This window comes from Sarcophilus harrisii, chromosome 3 (assembly GCF_902635505.1).
Source record: "Sarcophilus harrisii chromosome 3, mSarHar1.11, whole genome shotgun sequence".
In the NCBI taxonomy this organism is placed as follows: Eukaryota; Metazoa; Chordata; class Mammalia; order Dasyuromorphia; family Dasyuridae; genus Sarcophilus; species Sarcophilus harrisii.
Window position 1 is genome coordinate 525,168,425 of NC_045428.1, and position 22,390 is coordinate 525,190,814.

Here is a 22,390-nt window from a genome sequence, read left to right on the forward strand (position 1 = left end):
TATTAGATTGAATCTATCAGTTGCTTGTTATATTGAGTTCTGCCAGTTAACCTTCTGTGCTTTCATGCTAAAATTTGCAGAAAATGAATCATGGTGGAAATTATTTTCATTGGTAGAATCCATGAGTGTACCTGGTCACTTGAGATTTCAGAGTAGGAACCTTGTGACAATTCTCCCAATTAGTCTCTGAGGTCACACAAATAAAGAAGGTATTATTTGTCTTTTGCCATTTATAATAGTACTGTGCACCTGTTTAGCATTAGAGTTGGGGTGAGGAAGTTTTATAGGAGTTCCCTCTCATAAATCATGGGTCTAGTTTCAAATACCAGTACTAGGAAATACACATCATTTATTTGAACCTTATAGCAAACTAGTTGATCATTAGGATAGATCTTTTTACCCCAATTTTATGTAAAAATGAAGAAAATGAAACACTTGCCAAGATCACAGGGAGTCGCAGCTAAGACAAGAACTTAATTCTTGTGATCCACTCATTGTACTATGCCATTGCTGTCTCCTTTTCCCAGTCCTCTGCAGTGGGAAGAATTGCAGGAGAGCTGTGATTGGGGACAAGCTTAGGCCTTCTCTTCCCCTCCTCCCTCCTTCCCCTTGCCTCCATCCTCTATCATGTGCTCTCTCCCTCCCTCCTTGTGGCAGAGAATCTCTCCCATAAGAACTGTGACATTACTCTGATATATTGACAGAGATAACTTTCCTTAAGCAAGCGTACATCTTAGAACTGATCCCAAGATCCTGATGTTGGGATTAATTTTTTCTCCTTTTTCATTTAAGAAAGAAAAGGCTGGTTCTCCACTTTGTCTAAATGAAGATCTTCTTCTAAATGTACTTTAGAAATACACTATCAATGGAAATTAAATTCTGTTATCTCCACTTCCAAATTTAGTCTTTGTGTGAAAATTTAAGCATTTTGGGAAGTAATATAGATCTATAAAATGAGTGTTTGACTATGGGACTTGACTTTTAAAATATTTGAAGTATTACTAAATAGTTCTTGATTTCCTTTTGTTTTTATTAGACTTCAAACTTTTTAAAGTTTGTCATTAGAATGAGATGCTATTATAGGAAAGGGTGGAAATTGAGGCAGAAGAAGCTGGACAAAAAGTCAAATAGGCCATAGAGAAACAACAATTTCTCTTTTTTTTGGTTGAACTCAGGGATCAGTAATTTTTCAAAAGTGGGCCAATGTCCTCTCCCCTTTATCACCGACTTGGATTATGGGGTTGAAACATGGACTGATAAATCTTTTTGTTAGGGAAGGGAGAAAAAAGGCAAAGGGCCATTGACTCTGGGCCAGTGATGGGAGAAGGGGAACAAAAGGGACATAGTTTTTTGGTACACCATCTTGATTTTGTATTTCTTTGTTTTCCATCATTGAGCTGACTGTGTAATGCTTACTTTATGCCTCTGTAGTCATTTACCTGTATTGTTTTATCTTCTGGTGGTGATTTTCTTTGTTTTCTTCTTCAAACTAACCTCTCTATTTAAATATTTTGAACCTTGGCCCTTTCAAAACTTGCTTCCTTGACTTGACCATCTTGTCTCCATATTCTTTGCATTCCCTATTAGAATGTAAATTTCTTGAAGATGGGGGCTACCTCTCTTTCAAACCTGAAGAGCCTGGTTTCTGGCATGTAGTAGGTGCACTTACTACGTATGTAATTTTTGTCAAGTCACTCATCTGTGTCTCAATTTGTAAAATGAATAATTTGGAATATGACCTTTTGGGTCCTTTCCAGCTCTAAAATTGTGATCTTTACTTTATCCTATTGTTTCTTCTTATTCAGCTTATACAAAAGAACTATCACATTGTCAAGCACTATTTCCTTCAATTTCCTCTTAGCTATTGAAAACAACCTTAAAGATGTTATGGTCAGGCCTAGACAATGACTTCAAGAAACAAAAATAAACTTTTAAAACTTAACTAAGTTTGTTGGCCAAATATTGCAATAATTGATGGATAAATGTGTGAAAACACACTCCATATAAAGGGGGGGGAGGGGAAGAGCTTGTTTTTCTTTTAAAAACTTTCTCCTCTGTGCTCCCCCTTTTGACCTCCTATGAGAAAAAACCACCCAACTTCTGAGAACCTAAGAATTGTAAGTATGAAAACAAGGAGAATGCACTTAGGCAATGAGAGAAAAGTCAAATAACAGCTTTAAGATGCTATGCCATCCTTCCTGAAAGAAAGTGGGTTTGTTCCTGGCCAGGCCCATGACCATCTGAGGCAAATAGCAGCAGCCCCCCCATACTTTAAAAAGGCAAGTTAAACTTGATATTTGAAGATGACTTACCTTGTCCTATTAGGCCCAGAAATAGACCTTTGAGAGAACCCTGTTGCATTTTGGCCTAAGGTTGTTTGCTTATCTGACTTAATTTGCAGCTGTGGGGAATATAGCATGATACACTAGGTAATATCTTTCTCAATTATTTCACTGAAACGTAAGATAAATTAAAAAAAAAATTGTTATAATGCAGTTCTTCTAATTCCAGTCCTTTTGGTTAGGGATCCCCAGAAGAATTTCTTTTTTAAATCTCTAATGGAGATAGGCCAATAAAATAAAAACTAAGCCAACAACAACAATATAAAGTGGAATTCTGGGTTAATTGTCATTATTTGCTTATTCTTAATTTTTTTTTTCAATATCCTTTCAGTGCTGTACAGTTAATTAATTTTCCTTCCTTCTTATTTATTTCTTACTGTTAAGTGAATGCCATCTCAGGACCATTCATTGATTCACATAAAAGTGGTCTTTATATATGATGTCTTCTGTATACATTTCACAACTTCTTTCTGAACTAACCATTAATTCAGCACCTGCAACATTGAAACCGATGATTTAAGATTGTCTCTTCTACTCAAGAATATGATCGATAGCAGTATCTATTGATGAATCTTTGAATCTTTCTATTTCAGACATTTATATTTACCTAGTAGGAATCTGCCCACCAACATAAGGATGATAGGAATTGGAGTAGGAGAGAACCACAGAAATCATCTAGGCTAGTTAGGAGTATCAAACATGCCCACCATGCTCCTCTGTGTGGTCTGAACCAGATTAAAATGGAATTAGGAAATACTGAACAAAATAAATAAAAATATAACCAAACACAGTTTTTTAAAGTTATCTTAAGTTGGAATATCATTTCATTCTGTCACTCCAGAATCCATTTAAAGACTAGAATTAGCATTGTTTCCTGGTTTCTCACCATTATTTTAGTTCCATGGGTGATATGGGGTTTTCTTAATCAATATGCACCCTGTAAGGGATCTTTTTAGACAGATAGATAGGTAGAGAGATGATAGGTAGATAACATGTCCTTGCCTCCTTTCTATTTGAGTTTGTTGCTGCTCTAGTCCATCTGCTTATTTTACAGATGAGAAAACTGAGACCCAGAGGTCTTAGAGGAAATTTTTTTAAAGGCATACAGGAAATAACTAGGAGAATGTAAATCTACCTGGGTCTCTACCTCTGCTTCCTATTTGCTCTTTTCATCATATCACACTTGAAATGAAAAAAATTGAGACAACTTGGATCTATATCCTGTGTATGTTTTTTTTTTTTTAAATCCTTTTTTATTTGTTAGCTCATTTAATTTTCACAGAACTCAGTGAGGTAGAAAAGACTTGTATTACAGATAACCTTTCTCTCTTAATTTCCATATGTGACTGGCCCAATGCTCTACAGCTAGTGGTAGCAATGAGACCAGAAATCTGGTCTCCTAATTTCTAGGAAAGTGTTTTTTTTCCTCCTGTATCACACTGGGAAATATAGGTTCATAAGAAAGAATTCCTCTGGCATTGCTACTTAAAGATACTATGGCAGGAGCTATAGCTATGAGCCATCATTTTAATAATTTCTCTAAATGAGGCAAGTGAGATGAAATATGAAATTCCATCGAATGGCTTACTATTAATGGTTGCCTTTTGGAGGTATAGTTTAAAGGAAAGACTCCCCCAAAAGATAAGATTAAGGGAGCCATTGAAGTTGGATTTTCATTCATTTTGGCTTATTCTCAGAACTTTTTAATTTTGCTTTTTCAAGGTTTTGGATTTTCCAGAGACCATATGTGAAAGAAACAGTGTTACAAAATTGGCTGACCTAGTGTATTTTTTAAAAGATGAAAGTCAAATTTCTTCAAAAAGTGATATTTATATGTTTCCAAAGAAGCAATAAAATGGTTGTATGTGGAGATTATAAAATTTGCTCCTTATTGCCTTTAATTAAGTCATGTCTATCATCCTAGATCTAAGTTGCCCACTGTTGATATTTCAGAAGAGGAAATGCCCACAACTGCAGTTTGAGTTAATGAGGTTAATTAAATACAAACAAGACTTCCCAGTTGTTGAAGTTTGAGGACTAATTAATTTCAAGCATTTATTGAGTACCATGTATAAAAGTACTAAGTTACATTGTAATATATCAGACATGCAAAAAATTATAACTAAAATGCACTAAGATATTTGGGATGGCCTATGTGGCACATTTGGGACACAATTGTTTAAAACTGACCTGGAACTTGGAATTACAAAGTTAATTAGTATCATATTATCAGTCAAGTGACCAGTATACATGTATTGAGCACCTACTTTGTACTTGGCACATGCTAAGCATGGGGAATACCAACAGAAGCAAGATAGTCCCTGCTCTCAAGGAGCTTATCATTTAATTGAGAAGATGACACTTACAAAGGAGCTGCAAAGGGGTGGCTAGGGAGGAGGGGACCCAGCCTTAGGACATGATAAAGTCCTACAGCTGGATAGGAGACGATGGGGTGACTGGCCTGGTCTCCTGAATTGGAGGATCTAGGAAGAGCTCGCTGTTATTCACCTTATACCCTCTCTGATGAGATGGAGGTAGGGAGGGGGCCCAGGGTCAGGGGGTACTTAGAAAGAATGGGTTTCTTACTATACTGCAAAATAGTTTTATAATAATAAGAGAGAGTGGGCAACAAGTTCCACTTAGAAGAGCACATCTTTTCCTTATGATAGGCAATCTGATATCTGAAGTGGAGAATGTGTGGAATTATTTATCTGTGACTTTTTTTTAAGGTAGCCCCAGATCATTTCCCATTTTCGGGTACTTGTATTACATTTGTCACACTGAACAAACCAGATTGGGAAAATATTCATAATGCAAAAAAGAAAATTATATATATTCCCCCAAAATGTTTACAGATAAGTAGACTTCAAGGTGCTATATTCTCCTGCATTTTAAATGTTGTTTTTAGTACTAATGTATAATCATATGTAACTAAGGAAATTAAAAAATACATGTGAACCTCATAGCAGGCTCAATACTTCAAATAATGGTATTTGTTGTAAGCAATTTTAAATTTTTTCATGGATACTTTCTTGTTTTTCACTAGTTGTTTTCTGATGTGCTTCTCTCTTCTCCCTTGAGCAACTCTCCCATATAAACAAATTGAAAAACCAATCTACTTAGAGAACTTTTGAAATGGGATTGAACATTCCACGTCCCTACTCCCTACTTCTTACAGAGAGGAGGAAGATGCGTTTCATCATTTGTTCTCTAGGACCAAGATTGGTCATTATAATTTACCAAGTTGATTTTAGTACTGTTTTAATTTCACAGTTGTTAGAATTGTTTATTTTGCTATTAATCATTTTAAAGAAATGGATTGTGCCAAAAAAAAAAAATGGAATGTGTATTTAATGCGTTGAATTCTTTAGGCAATACAAACAAGTTAAGGATAAAGGTAATCTCAGATCTATGTATACCAAGGTGAAAATGATCTTAGAGATTTTATGGGCTGAATTTTCAATGTCCTTATCTCACCTCTGAACTTGTGCCTATAAATTTGGTTGTGCATAAACCTTCATTGGCTTCGGCAAACAATTCTGTGCACACAACTTGGATAAACATTTACCACTTGAGCAAATTTAATGGGCTCATCACCAACTCTAAGACAAAATAGAATAAAATCTCTCTTTGTAATTAAAAAAAAAAAAAAAAAAAAACTCCAGAAACATCTATGTTTATTCAGCCTTGAACTGGAAATATTTTGCTTCTTCATATAAGGGAAAATGCAAACTAGTTCTTTTATGTTTTTCTTCTTCTATTTGGAACTGATGAGAATTAATTGCATTGTATTGCTATGTGTTTATAGAACCATAGCAGAAGAGGTAAGGCCTATAAAATAGACCATAAAATACCATACTATTTGTATTTGGAAACAATGGAAACTACTTTAGTAGCAAATTGCTTTTAATATTCTCATCTCATTTTCCCCCCACCCCTTGTGTATCTGAGAAAACTAGTCGTAAGTGGTACAAGTTTAAATTGTGGCCCTTGGGTTAAAATTTCAGAAAGACTTCTATAAATAGAGAACATTTGAAGCTGGGACAAAGAAGTGGTGATGGTGATGGTGATGGTGGAGGTATTCGTGATCATGAGCATGGTCATGATGACGGAAAGGTGGAATGAAACTGGGAGATAAAACTTCTTCATTAGATATACAGTAGTGAACAAAGGGACCACTCTCTAGTCAAGGTCTATATCTGGACTTGAATCAGAGAGCTTAAGGGTAGAAAGTGGCTAGACTATTTTAAATTGTTGGCCAACTAAATTAAGTCAATGAAAAGCAAGTAACAAAGGCCAGGAAATATATTAAAAAGGAAAAAAAAAGACCACTGGAATGAATTCAGTCTCTCTTGTATCTCTTACTGTAGAATGTGTAAAAAGCCATTAATACTGAACAGAGGGGATTATGAGACTAGTACTACCCAGCCTTAGAAAGCCTTTGATTGGAGAATCATCTTTGCTTTTAGAGAACCTAGAGGTTATATTCGATTTGAATACGTGTTTTGTTGTTTTTTTTAGGCATGTTTGGCCCTACTTGGGATTTTCTGGGCAAAGATCCTAGAATGATTTGCCTTTTCCAACTCATTTTACAGATGAGAAAACTGAGGCAAACAGGAGTAAGTGACTTGCCCAAGGTCATACAGTTAATGTGTCTGAGGTCAGGAAGATGAGTCTTTCCGATTCTGGGCCTAACACTATCCACTGTGCCAACCAGTTGCCCTCAAATATGTCTTGGTGGGAAGCTGTAACATTTTTTCCCCAGGGTTCTGCCGATATATAGACCAGTTTTGTCCCCATATCGTTAATTTACTAGACTTATATATAAGCAAATAGTGCTCATATACAGTGCCACTGTGAATAAGCAGAAGATCCTAAAAGTCTGGATGTACTATAAGTAATGTGTTATTGAACCATATTTCTTGCCATTGAGGGACTCGACTCTTATCATCTTAGCTTGAAATGTGTATCCTTGATGTCTGTACATAGTAAGGTGTTAAATTAATGCAAGTTCACTGATAGATTTGGGTTCAGATTTAGGTCTATCAAATTGAATTTTCATGAATGAAGTACCCCATTTCAAATAGAGAACATATGGCCTAGAATGATAGAGAACAGAGTTATGTTTTCCTAGTTAAAAAACTAAGGGCTTTGCCTTTCCTTTCACAAAACTAGTTTCCTTTGATATAGGAATTTCCTGTGGGACATAGTTAAACTACAGTAAGGGAAGCTTCTTGCTTCTCTTTTAATTATGTGTTGTTGAGAAACAAAAATCTTTGTGAAGTTTTGATATTTTTAAATAAATTTTATATCTGTCCATGAAATGTTTTTTCCCCCTCTTTATCTTAAGAGGGTATGAACTTATTGACTTTGCTCCTTTGAATTCCTAGTAAATAAGGTCATATCTTAGGAAAAATCTAGGCTTTTGGGAAGGGAGAGATTTTATTAATCATCAGGCAGTCTCCATGTTGCAGTTTTCTCCCTTTGTGAATTTCCCTACCTATTCTTTATCTTAGCTTCCACAGCAAATGGGGAACATCCTTCTTCTTTTCTTCTTTGTTTCTTCATTCCACATAATAACTCCTTCTTTGCAAATTGTCTCTACAGATTTTACACAAAGTGCTTCTTTAAAGCTTCCTTTATGTTTTAGAATTACTTTTGTCCTTTTAAAAATACTTCAGAGAAGATATGTACCTTACCATTCTGTCTTAATTTATGAATTTAAGATATTTTTACATTAAGAATAAGGGTCATTTTGTTTTGGGGCTCCTACATAGATTTAATTCTTAATGATTCATTTGTGACTGAAATTGATTTGGCTGTAGAGAAAATAAAATTGGAAAGGATCTCAAAGTAGGAAGATTATGATAAGTGTCTTTTTCAGTCATAATCTCTCCTGGGAACAGAACAATGTGTTACATTGTCTTCTCTAGTTAGTTTTTCTGTGAACTTCTAAAAACAGGTTGGATTCCCCTTCTAATTTTTTTTGGTGATTTTCTACACTACTATTTTAGGATCCTAAAGAACATGATTCCATTTTTTCCTTTATAATTAATGATTGGCAGGGGTAGCTTTTAAAGTCTTTTTTACAATGAATGGCCAGTCTTGGATGGAGCTTTCTAGTAGTGGAAAACTGAAAAATGCCTTTACTGTTCTGTTGTTCCATAGCTAGGGTATTGATCATCTACACATCTTGGGGGGGGAAGAGAAATGGGAGATTGGGAAGAGCAAGAAGGGTTTGCTATTAGTTTCTCACTTTGCTTTAGCCACACACATTTTTAACATTTTCTATTGTCAGGAGTTGCATTTTTGTCACCTTCTTCATTCTCCATTGTAGATTGGGATAGAGGAAAAGGGGTAGTAGTCTTGGAAAGAAGTGACTGGAAAAGGTTGAGAAAAGGGAATCATTAGTGGAAATAACGATATGATTGTCTAGGCACATTGGCAAAGGGCTTGATGTGATACAGGCCTAGAGTTTAATGACTATAGCAGGCTGGACCTTAATGTGTGTTACTTAGTATGTATTCTGTGCATATGTGTTGCTCTTCAGTAAATGGACTGTTTTTCAGGGGAAGTCCTGTGTTTTTCTTAGCAATCAAAATATATGTTCCCCCTCTTTGTGTAACATTGTTCTATTAAGAGCTTAAGGAAAAAAAAAATCCACACTATTAAATAAAGATTATTCCTACCGGGTGGTTTTTTTTAGCTAGCTTACATTTTCATGTACTGAGGCAAAGGCAGGAAGAGATTGTGTAAAAGAGAGGAAGCAGGAGGAGGGAATAAAGGTCACTTGGAGACTATGTAACAATCACATCTATTGAGAAAGTTCACAGAAATTCAATAAAATGCTATTGGAAGAATCTAGTTTGTCCAGCATTTTGAAAGAATTTCTAGAATTTCTAGAACAGCAAGCTCTTTTAGTTCTATGTCCCAGTCTCTAATTGGAGTTTACTTGTGGATGACTCAATGACACTATTGCCCCCAACCTGATGAATACTGATGGGAGTTCTAGGAAGCAGCTCTTTGGAAGTTTGTCATTTTCCTGATTAATCCCCAAAGTCTCTTTACATTACCTCTCTGGAAGTAACACTCGCATCATAAATCCAAGCTTGGGAAGCTGTTAATGCCTCTGATGATTGGGTAGCCAAGTAAAACATAGTATTGGAGTGTTCTTTTCCATAAATGAAAATAACATATTTTGTAATAAGTGCATCCATTTTGGAATATGATGATATGTGACTGGTGACAAGTTTGGAATACTTAAAACCAGGATTCTTATGATCTTATACACATGCCCTTCAATTCTGAAGGCAGCATATTTAGAAAGAAGGGAAATGTAGGTTAACTGCATATGGGTTGCTTGACATGTGGACAGTTTTTCTTGGGCTTAATACCCACCTTTTCAAGACGCTTCATCCAAACATCCAAACATGTGTTATACACATATATAACAAAACATTGTCTGAATGGAAATGATTTTCTATTATCATGTGAACAAAAATGTAACTTCTTTTGAAAGTATATTTTTGGATCATAGTTTTTAAAAATAAATCTATGGAACAGTGTTGTCAAACTCAAATTGAAATGGATTTATTGGCCACATGTGGACTTGGAAAACTTCAAATTAACATTATTTGTCTTATATTTTTATTTATTTCATTAAACAGTTCCCAATCATGTTATAATCTGCTTTTAGCCCCATTTGGGAGTTTTACAAGTGCAATTTTGACATCTGATCTAGAATAGTATTTTAGCTGTCATATGTAAAGATGTTTTTGTCTACTTTGAGGCATGTCCTCAGCATTCATTGGTCCTTGTCATACTGCCTGGCACATAGTAAGTACTTAAATGTTTATTGACTAACTCACTAGAAATGGGGAATCTGGGTTGCTTTCTCCTCATTCTTTCTCTTGGACTCCCATATTATCAAAAGCACATATTTGTAAACATAGTCAGTCTAGGATATGGAAAGCAATGAGTATGTCTCATTCTTGTATAAAGCACTGAACCATTGGCCACATCCTCTGCCATTGGACATGATACAACAAACAAGGAGAAGGTATTTGACAGGTAAGGGACTGATTAAGGTAGAGCTCATAGGATGGAGGGTTCAGCTCAAAAGCTCAGATATAGGAGATCTAAGATGCTAGGAAGTCAAGATTTCAGACCTCTATAGGGTGGTCAGTAGAATAGAATGATTTTGAAAGCTAAAAGATCAGGGGCTCTGAGGTAAGAGCTGAGTTTTGCCTTAGCACTATTCTAGATAAACCACTGGTTAATCAGATACCTGAGGCAAACTACTTTCCCCTGATGTTAGGAATACCAGGTACTTAAAGGATTCTTGGGAAGATTTGGATGCTTTGAAGACTGTAGTCATTTGAGAAAACTTATAGCAAAAATAATGAACAAAATGCATTTTTCAGTGCTCATTCAACAATTTTTTGGAAACTAAACTGTATTTTTTGGGAACTTGGTAATTTTTTCTATATGGTGTACCCCAAGAGTCAAAAACTAGTTCTTGAAGTATAAGTCTTACCTGATTTTCACTCAATCAACAGTTATTTTTTTCATACCTGCTCTGTGCTTCAGCACTGTGAGGAATAAAAAGAAAAACCAGGTATGATTGTAGAGTAAATAATGAAATTAATTTCCATAAGCCACACAAAACCATTTTCCTTACTTGGTCTGTGTAGGAGTGAGTGACAGAGAGAGAGAGAGAGAGAGAGAGTGAGTGTGAGTGAGTGTGTGTGTGTGTGAGTGTGCGTGTGTGCGCATGTGCGCACACTGGTAAAAAAAGTTGGATGGGCAGCTAGGTGGTACAGTGGTTAGAGCACCAGACTTGGTTTCAGACACTTAATACTTCCTAGCTGTGTGACCCTGGGCAAGTCACTTAACTCCAATTGCCTCAGGGGGAAAAAAAGTTAGGGAACTTCTCAAAGATAGCAGAAGCATTATAAAACTATCATTCTCAACTTATCTCTTTTCTTACTCCATATAACAGCATACTTCGAACGTTTGTGCTCTCTGAAAAAGCTAGTTGGAATGCTCCAATGTGTTATCTCCTTATGGATATTGTTGAAATGTCATTTTTTTTTTTTTTTTTTTGAGTGCATGTTGTATTTGGAACTTGTAGCACAGGGGAGGAATTGGAAAAGTAAAGTGGATGTTTTAGGGAGCAGGGAACTTTAGGTTAACATATAGGCTTCTTGAAGTAAGTTAGTTTTTATTGTACTTATTTAATACTTATGTGCTTTAAAGATGCATTACCCAGAAAGAATACTTCCAAAATGCATTCTTAAAATGAGTGATTTAGAGTGTTTTGTAATTCATTTCAACAAGGAAATAATGAGAGTTTTTTTTTTTTTAACGGGAAGGAAGGAAGCAATAAGTCTTTGCCTTTTTATCAATCACCAAGTACCATGTTAAGTACTGGAGACACAGTGACAAAAAAAGAAACATTTTCTGCCCTCGGGGAGCCTACATTCTATCAGGGAAACATCCATATATAAAAATATATGCAAAACATATGCAAAATATTCTGTCATCTATAAAAGTTATTGTATAGCTATTTAATGTAGAGGATAAAGAGATGGGACTTGTAATCAGAAAAATGTCAGTTCTAATTCCATCTGTAAAACCAGTCATGTTACTATGGGCAAATTGCTTAAATACCCTCAGCCTCAATTTCCTCATTTGTAAAATGATGTTGATGATAATAATAATAATAGCAATAATAATAATATTCAATATCAAATGAAATAGCATATATAAAGCTCTTTGCAAACCTAAAGCATTGAAGTAAAGCTAATTATCATCCTCATTATTTATGAATGAATGCCACAGAACCACATGTAAAAGAAAAAAAAATTTATACAATGGTTCACATAATGGTTATTAACATTCTTTAGGTAGGATTAATAAATTAATTAAGAGGAGACAAATTGAAGAGCTCCCTCTGAAACGAAAGCCACAAGACTTCATGAAGAATAAATAGAAGTAAAAAGCTTGTACATTGTTGTGGGATGAAGCTGTCAGATAAGATTGTCTATAAGCTTGGTTAGATGAATACATGTTGGGGGAAAATGAATTTTAGTGAAATGAAGAAAGGGATTTGCTGACTTAGTTTCTTTCAAATTAGATTATGCAGAAAATTCAGTATTTGGACAAGGAGTTTACTTTCTCTTCATTCCAGTCTCTCACTTAATGTGATGCTAGTTAATAGTCTTAAAAAATGATTATCTCAGAATCCTGACAATCAAGATTTGCTCACTGCCAAGTTCCACTGGTGAAACTCTTACTTTTGTCATGTCATGTCTGTGTTTGGCAAAGATTTGCAGACACAACGTTATTAATAGCAGTGCATATTTTGACAAGCTTTACCTCTTTAACACTCCATGCACCCTCTTCACTATTCCCTGCACCCCCCGAGTTAGTAAATCATAGCTTCTTTAATGTCCTGCTGGCTGTGTGAAAAACAGGAATTTATGTAACAAACTCAGGGCTGCAAACCTTTTCCTGTTCGGAAAAAAATTTTTTTTAACTACTGGCAAAGTTAAGAGACAGCTCTGTTACTCAAAGAGCGACCTCAAATGTCCTCTTACAATAATATTAGATTGTAATATTTTTGATGACTAAGGGATGGCTGTAAATTCTGAAGGCAGCATATTTAGAAAGAAGGGAAATGTAGGTTAACTGCATATGGGTTGCTTGACGTGTGGACAGTTTTTCTTGGGCTTGTTTAATAGCCACCCTTTTAAGACACTTCATCCAAACATCAAAAATACTTCCAAATGCAATTTTGACAATGATGTGACCCAGGCATATTCTGTAATTCAATTCAAAACTGTTGATTAATTCTATACTTTGGGGAGATTACTCTGGGGCAATTTTTTCTCCTTTAACTGGTCCTGTAATTTCATCTTGCAAATTTCTTTCACTAGTTCTCATTAGTACCTGCTTCACAATTTATAATCTTAGAAAAGATGTCCAGTTTCTCTGAGGGATTAAGCAATTATTCTAGGGATACACAGCCCTTATGGGTCAGAGGCAGGATTGAGCCCAACCCCACCTCTCTTCACTTTGTAACTGCTATCCAGTGCTGCTTCTACTATGGGAGAGAGACACAGTATGGTAGGTGGGATGGACACACAGATCAGACTGCAAAATAAAAGCGCAGAAGTGTTAGGGGAGGGATTCAGTGCCCTGCCTCATTTTATGTGCTGGTGAGAGGCAAAACCTCCCTTTCCTGCCTTCCTAATTTAACATAAGAAATCAGGAAGCTACTATCTAGGAAAATCTTGCTTCCTCTTTACTATTAAACTAAGTATAAACAGAAGGGGAGTACAGAAATTGCTTTCCATTATAGATTTCATATTAGTTTATCTCTCTATATGTTTAGTGCAGTGAAATTCAAAATCTTAAAACTGTTTCAGGATAATATTCTAGGATTTAATCCATTTATATTCCAAATATTCCAACAGTCAGAATATCTGGTTTCTGCCTTTAAGGCAAGATTTAAAACTTGGTATGTTAGTTGTTGATATAGCTTTTAATCCTAAAATGCCATCTGAAAGGACACCAGAGATTTGGGTTTTGATAGAAGAAGAGAGGTCCTGAGGGCTTGGAGATGGTGCAATGGTATCTGTAGGTAGTCTGTGCATATAAAGTACTTTGTGCAAATCTTAAAATGTTAGATAAATGTAGGTATAAAGTAGTATATTTGTTAGACAATCACCGAGTAATAGAGGCTTTGAAATCACAATTTTTTTTCCCAAAGTACTTTCCTCCTCACTTTTCAGTGAAAGCCTGGTAAATAGGAAGAGGGAGAAGAATTAGTAATTTTCAGAATATATCTTCACTAAGCTCTATTATAAAGTCTCCCTCTCCTGTACTCCTCTATCCCTTACTTAGCATGTTGATATTGCCATACTTCAAATGAAACTCATATAAACGATTGGAACTCTGACCCAATGTCCCCGTGTGGTTGCTTTGGAGATCATTTTCACATAGTTCTTGTTGTAATAGTTGGATATGATGCTGTGAATTGGAGAACACTTCAAATTTTAAATTTCTTAGATTTAGTTAAGTTATAGCAAAGCTGTGTGTGTGTGTGTGGGGGGGGGGTTTCCCCATGCTTTTTCTGGCTTAAAAGAAAAAAAAATATTCATCTCAAAATTTGAAGTAAAATATTTAAAGTTCCCTTGTTCTATGATGTCCCCTAGTAGGATTATTTCTTTTTGGACAAACTATGTCCCAAGTTGATGACATGAGGATGTGTATACTATGGCTGCATCCCTATGTGACCACAAACTGAACCAGAACCTCTTTGTGGTTAGAAGGGGGAGAGGGAGCAAAGATACTAGGTCATCTGAACCCTTTTCATATACAGGGGGCTAAGGAAAGTCTCAAAGCATTTTTGGAAACTCAAGATTATTGTGGTTGTCACAATATGTGGCCACTTTACTTCTAGAACAGCAGAAATCCAGCAGGGGCCTTAGGAGTCTGCAGACCAAGCTATTAGGACAATTTGAATTTGGGTACTTGTGATGATGTTTTCCCCTTTCTTCCTCTAGTATAGAACCATGAAATGTCTTTTTTCTTGCTTTTCTGTGCTTCATAGATTTGGCTAGTAACTGAATCTACAGCTGAGACTGCTGATGTGTCCCATAGAGAAAGACAAAAAGCACAATTGCAGATTGAAAATGTTTCCTATGACTCTGAGGGTTGTAGGTTTGACCATATCTCTCCTCTCCTACCTCTGGGCAGCTATCTCTTATATTCTGGGAACATTACAAATGATCTTAATCTTATTACCTAAAGTAACCTTAGGCTTTCCCTAAAGAGCATATATAGCCTAGTTAAGATTGTGCCTTAGTGGATGGGCTCCCTTATGTTTTATCCTATACATTCCCTTGTCAAGTATTCTTTCCCATTCCTTTTTCCCTTCAAAAGACAAAATCTAAGAAGATTCTCTGTCAGTTTGGCTTCTGACATTTTCTCTTAAGTATATTTTCTTCTTATAATATTTTCTTTTGAAATTCAGCTTTTCAATCCCAAATCAAGGAAGGGAAAATCAAGATTTCAGCTGTTTTTTTCCTTTTACCCTTCATCCAAGATTTCACTAAAGTTATAAAAGGCAATTAGTGCAGTTAGTAATTCTAATTACACGTATTAATTTTAGAGGCTTCCTGGCAAAGGTTACAATTTCTTTTAGTAACTTTTCCTAAATAAGAGAATTATTTGATAGTGGAAATTTTTTCTTACATTGAATTTATGTACTTTCCCAATATTATTTAAAGCTTTATCATATATGTGAAAGTATGTGACATATGGAAGACCTATAATATATATTTGTTCATGAGGCATTTGTCATACAATTTTAGGCATCTTTTGTTACTACCAAATTAACAACCACCTATTCACTTTACCCCCACATACTCAATGATATAAACCATCTACCATTTTTTCTCAAGTTGTCAATTAGACATTGGAGATGAATTTGCAGTAAAACTGAAAATAAAATAAGAGTGGCATGAAAACAGGTTTTAGAATTTTGTGTCTGCATACTATTTGCATTATTTTTGGTTTTAGGGGCCTTCTATTTAGGTAGAACTAAAGTAGAAAATGAATTAAAAGGCATTTTTGTATCAATTCTGTATTCCCCATTAAGATAGAACAGGCTTCCTGTGTTTAAAGTAGATTGGTTAATAGAATTTGCTTTCCCTTTTGTCCACATTGTTAGTTTATAATACTAACAGTCCAGGATAATTATTTCTTACAATTGAGAATAGGCACCTATGTGGGGGCAGCTAGGTGGCATAGTAGATAGAGCAGCAGCCCTGAAGTCAGGAGGACCTGAGTTCAAATCTGGTCTCAGATACTTAACACTTCCTACTGTGTGACACTGGAGAAGTCATTTAATCCCAGTTGCTGGGGTGGGCTGGGGGGGGGGGGGGAGGGGGGGGGGAGGGGGGGGGGGAGAGAGAGAGAATGAGAATGAGAATGAGAATGAGAATGAATGAATATGAATAGGTACCTGTGTGGTGAGGTCCCTGGAACTTATATTGTAATGGCTTAAAAATGTGTGTGTGTGTACAGTTTCACAAATGGAGAAAGTATATCGTTTCTAACACATTTATTTCACTTTTGCAGAACTCGATTCGTCACAATCTGTCCCTGCATAGCAAGTTTATCCGAGTGCAGAATGAAGGAACTGGGAAAAGCTCCTGGTGGATGCTTAATCCAGAGGGAGGAAAGAGTGGGAAATCTCCTCGGAGAAGAGCCGCTTCCATGGATAACAACAGCAAATTTGCTAAAAGCCGAGGCCGAGCAGCCAAGAAAAAAGCCTCTCTCCAGTCTGGCCAGGAAGGTAACGGTGACAGCCCCGGACCACAGTTTTCCAAGTGGCCCGCCAGCCCCAGCTCTCACAGCAACGATGACTTTGATAACTGGAGTACATTTCGCCCTCGCACTAGCTCGAACGCTAGCACGATTAGCGGAAGGCTGTCTCCCATCATGACTGAACAGGATGATCTTGGGGATGGGGATGTACACTCAATGGTCTACCCTTCATCAACCACTAAGATGGCTTCTACCTTGCCCAGTCTGTCAGAGATAAGCAACCCCGAAAACATGGAAAACCTCTTGGATAATCTCAACCTTTTGTCGTCGCCTACATCCTTAACTGTGTCCACCCAGTCTTCGCCTGCTGCAATGATGCAGCAGACGCCCTGCTATTCGTTTGCACCGCCGAATACGAGCATGAATTCACCGAGCCCCAATTACCAAAAATATACTTACGGCCAGTCCGCCATGAACCCGTTGCCCCAGATGCCTATGCAAACCCTCCAAGATAATAAGGCGAGTTACGGGAGTATGAGCCAGTATAACTGCCCCGCGGGCCTTCTGAAGGAACTGCTCACGTCCGACTCCCCTCCTCACAACGACATCCTGACGCCTGTGGACACAGGCGTGGCTCAGCCCAGCAGTCGGGTCATGAGCCAGATGATGGGGCCGAGCTCGGTGATGCCGGCCTATGGTAACCAAGCATCCCATAACAAAATGATGAGTCCCAATCCCCACCCACACCCGGGACACTCTCCACAGGCGAACGCTGTCAACGGGCGGGCCCTGCCCCACACGGTGAACACCATGTCTCACTCTTCGGGCCTAAACCGCCTGACCCCCGTGAAACCATTATTGCAAGTGCCTCTGACTCATCCCATGCAGATGAATGCCATGGGCCCGTACCCTACTGTGAACAGTTGCAATGGTTATGGAAGGATGGGCCTTCTCCACCAGGAGAAGCTCCCCAGTGACTTAGATGGCATGTTTATTGAAGGCTTGGACTGTGACATGGAGTCCATCATCCGTAACGACCTCATGGACGGAGACACGTTAGATTTTAACTTTGACAATGTGTTGCCTAACCAAAGTTTTCCGCACAGTGTAAAGACAACTACACATAGCTGGGTGTCGGGCTAGGAGTTAGTGAGCAGGTAAGTTTCCCAAATATTCAGAACCCAAACCCAAACCTCCACCTTCTGAAAGCAACAACTGCTGGGTCTCAGCACCGGCTAGGGAGTTTTTCTCCTGCTCTGGAAAGGGCAGCTAAGTGACGTCTTACTATTCTCTGCCTATTTTGTAACTTGTTATGTGTTCCCTGTCAAGCAGAAGTGTAAGGAGAATTCTGTTAACCACTTTCAAGATTTTCCTTAGACAGTTAAATGGCCGCCTTTTTTAGTAACTCTTCAATAAGTGAGTGCATTTGGTACCCGTCAAATGCTGATTTTTTTTTTTTTTAAGTAGAATTTTCCCCACTGAGTGACTTTGAGCCACTTTTGGTAATATTAGCTTTCTCATTTTTAGAGTGGTGAGTTTTTTAAAAAGTATATGTGTGTCACTGTAGTGTATTTAAGCAAAGTCGATCTCATTTTGACTATATTTTCATTGTTTCTTTTTGATTTTCCTAGGCTACACTTAAAAGTACTTCAGATTTGTCTGACAGCAGGAACTGAGAAAAGCAGTCCAAAGATGTCCTTCACCCTCGTTTTAGTTTTCTTGATAGAAAAAAACAAACCAACACAACGCAACAAAAAAGCAAAAATCCATGTTCCTTTTTTTTCCTTTCGTCAGACTTGGCAGCAAAGATACTTTTCCTGTACAGGATGTTTGCCCAATGTTTGCAGGTTATGTGCTGCTGTAGATAAGGACTGTGCCATTGGAGATTTCATTCATTACAATGAAGTGCCAAACTCACTACACCATATAATCACAGAATAGACTTTAAGATCACGTAGAGCTTTGGAGTTTTGTATATAAGCAGTAGATAAAGAATCTTGTGTGTGTGTGTGTGTGTGTGTGTGTGTGTGTGTGTGTGTGTGTGTTTATATGTTTTTGTTTTTTAAGAATATCCATTTGGTCCAAGGAAAGTTTATACTCTTTTTGTAATGCCGTGATGGTCTATGCCCTAAGTAAGTTACACCTTTTTTTTGTTTGTACTACCTATGTTCCTCTGAACTGAACTGATGACTCACAGTGAAACAAGATCTCCATTCAACGGCTTCAAGATGGCTTCGGACTTTATTCATGTTGCCACATAATTCATTTAAGAACGAAATATCCTGTTAGGAATCAGCTGTGTTAATTGACTTATCAATGGTTTTGAAACAATAGATTAAATACCACATCACACAGGTCTTTTCTATTGTTTGGGCTTTTTTTTTTTTTTAATTGTTGATGGGGTGGGTAGCACATTGGTGCACACATTTAAATGGTTCTGATTTCCAGATGAATGATTTTTATTGCTGTTGGGACTTGAGATAATTTTTTTTGGGGGGGAGGGGGGAATAGATATTGAACTTTAATGTTTTCTTAAAATTAGAGTCTACTTTGTTACATAGTCAGCTTGTAAATTTACGGAATCACAGGTATTGGGCAGCATTCATAATGTTCGTTTTGAATTTTTAACTGGAGTAGTACTAATTTTATATGTGCTCAACTGGTTTGTACACTTTGGGATGCTATTTGGTGATATTTCCATGACTAATCTAAAAAGAAATGGAGTCATAATTAGGATCTTGAATACTAAGCATTTCTGTTCTATTTTTGGGATAGAAAAGTGATGTATAGTTATAGACACTTGACATTTCATGTTTAGGAGGATCTACTCTGCTTTTATATATACATTTTTAGAAACTTCATCTGCTTCTCTTTCCATGTTAACAATGAGTACCACAAAGTGTTAAGTATTCTTTGATAGATGCTTGTATGATGCTTCATCACCTTTATTTCCTAGAGGTCTCATCATGTTTTAGACCAGGAAAGGGGGGATGCAGGACCTTCATCTAAAAGGCCATAGAGTCAGAGATCTCAAGCAGAAAGAAACCCCAGAGGATCCAATGGAATTCAGCTCTCTGCTTTAACAAATGGGAACTCGAGGCAGAGGGAAGTAAAACAATTTGACCAGGATCACGTAGCCAGTCAACATTGGAGATAGAATCTGGACCCAGGTCTTTGCCTTCAGAACCAGCATTTTTTTCTTCCTCAGTACCACATTGCAATCTTATTTTTACAAACTGGAGTTTACAAAAAAAAAAAAAAAAAAGTTAGCGTTCAGTTTAGCTTTAAAAAAAAAGTGTCAAATATTTTAATTATGACCTCCTGCCCCCCCATGTTTGCTGTATTCCAAAAGGTTGGGACTGTAGTCCTTCCTTGATGTTTTGTTTACACACGTGCGTGCTTGCATGCACACACATACACACACACACACACACACACACACACACACACGCCCTTCTTTCTTTTCCTCAGATCACTTAGTGTACTATACACATTAATTTTGGGGTGAGAATTTTTAAATGGAACAATACTGATTATTCATAATACAGGTGGGTTTTAATTACTACACCAACACTAAAAGGAAATTGTTTCAGAATCTCTAATTCATGCCTCTTAAAAAGAAAAAGTCTTTGTACAAGTGAAGAATTTGAAGATTTCTTCAGCTTTAAGTCACTTAATTCACCATTCCCATCACTATATTTTAACACTTTCTAATTACCTGTAACTTGTAGGCTAAGTTAATTGGAGCTTGAGTCCCATTTAGTCAATCAGTATTTTCAAGTCATTCTTTGAATGTTCCAAGACAACAAAATAAAAGACCAGGTGCAGAGCAGTGTTCATTTTGGCTTGTTAGGAACACTGATTTCTTTGCATTTGTCTGTGTATTTAGCCCAAATCACACTTGCTTTGTCTTGCATGTTAATTGCATCTCTCTTGGCTTTTCTCAGCCTTTCAACTATACTAAACAAAAATGCAGCTACTGTAGATGATAGACAGTCTATAGGCCGGCTCTGTTATAGGCCCCCCACTGTGGCATTCACCATCCGAGGCGTTGATGATCTCAAGGCATGGAAAAGCCTTCCATCCACCATACATAGCTATCTCCATTGATGGCCACTTCAGAAATTGGTCTCCCCATCTGCTGAGTACTACAATATTTGCAGTGTGCCTGTTTGCTTATTTTAAACCTTAGCTCTCCTAATTAGTAGCCTTACTCTATCAAATATAATCTGTTAAGCCATGGTGCCAAAGTATCTCTTAAATTTTATATTCCTTGCACCACCGTATTACTATTTTACCACAATACACACTTCCCTCCTCCCACCATAGCATGAACCAAAACAAACAAATAAATACATAAAACCATTCCTTTAATTAGAGAGGCAACTAAAATTACTTTGTGAACTTTTTTGACTACTGGGTATACTGATATACTTTTTTTTCCCTACTTTCTTGGGCCTATATCTTTGAATGACTTTTTCTCTTACAATTTGTGTCAAATTTCTGATACTGATCCTATACAACTCTGGGATACCATGAAGTCTGATGAAGGGCATTTTGTCTGTTTTGATAGCAAACATTATGTGACCTCTAGTAATTTTTTTTTTCAGTTAAGAATACTGAATTTCTGGAATAATTTAGTTTTGTCAATTATTGTAAATGATTGCTTTGTGAAATGTGCAAATGATCTTACCTATGCAGCCATGTTTGATTTATTTTCTCTGGTTTGTACTGTTATTAAAAGTATATTGTATTATAGAACTATTGAGATATTTTAAATATAAAGATGTATTGTTTCTGTAATAGATGTATGGAATATATTTAGGTAGTAAATGCATTAATTGGAAAGCTCTGCTTTAGCAAACTGACAAAATGCTTAAGTTGATAAGCAAAAGTTGTAACCTAAAAAGTGGTAAATGAACAGAGCATCCCTAAGAAGAGGACGGGAAATCTAAAATTGGACCAATTTTCAAACAGTATAAAATTTGCACTTGTTAAACCACTGGATGTATGTTATCAGTACTTTCTCCCTTCCCTTTCCCCTTCATCATCCTTTTATTTGAAATTCTTCCTTTCAACTCTTTGGTTTCTTAATTTATAACTAATTTTAAATAAGGTGAATCCTTGTGTTGTTTTGTTTTCATTTTGGTAGTCATTATGTATAAAAGCAGCATGGTTTATGCAAACAAAACACAACGTGGCATTAAAACTGGCCTCCAACTTGAGGGTGTTCCATAGACCAGCAATATCACCAAGGGTAAGCATAGAAACTCATTGGCTCATGGTGGTGGTCACAGCCTCCATCTCACCACTCTGGTTCAGTAACATTGCAGACTTCAAGTTCATACTTAGCTATTTTCTGAGAAGTGCCTGATGATGATGTACTTACAGACACAAGAACAATCTTTGCTATTATTGTATAAAGCCATAAATGTATATAAATTATGTTAAAGTAGTTTGGTGTCTTTTTTTTTTTTTTTTTTTTTTTTTTAATCCCCATTGTGAAAGATAAACTAGGGTTTTTACATTTAGCAATGACTGCAGATGGGCTCTGATGACCACCACTGCATAGTCAGCTCAAGTCTGGAAATTCCTTTACTATTGCCATAACCTGTTCTGTCAAGAAACATTTTTTTCTAGGGCCAAATTTGAGCCTCAGGAGAGAACAAGAGCAAGTAAAACTTCTAACAATAAACTACCTTTGGAGT

The 22,390-nt window shown here is 36.6% G+C and overlaps 1 protein-coding gene across 1 annotated transcript in view; it reads left to right on the forward strand.

The window, feature by feature from the left end:
- FOXO1 (forkhead box O1) overlaps positions 1 to 22,137 on the forward strand; it is a 103,712-nt gene extending 81,575 nt beyond the window's left edge. Inside the window, exons 2-3 of the mRNA XM_003764553.4 lie at positions 16,494 to 17,839; positions 18,314 to 22,137. Coding sequence (XP_003764601.3) covers positions 16,494 to 17,825 — 1,332 coding nt within the window. The 3' untranslated portion in view covers positions 17,826 to 17,839; positions 18,314 to 22,137. The remainder of the gene's footprint in view (positions 1 to 16,493; positions 17,840 to 18,313) is intronic.
- Positions 22,138 to 22,390: the final 253 nt, after the last annotated feature.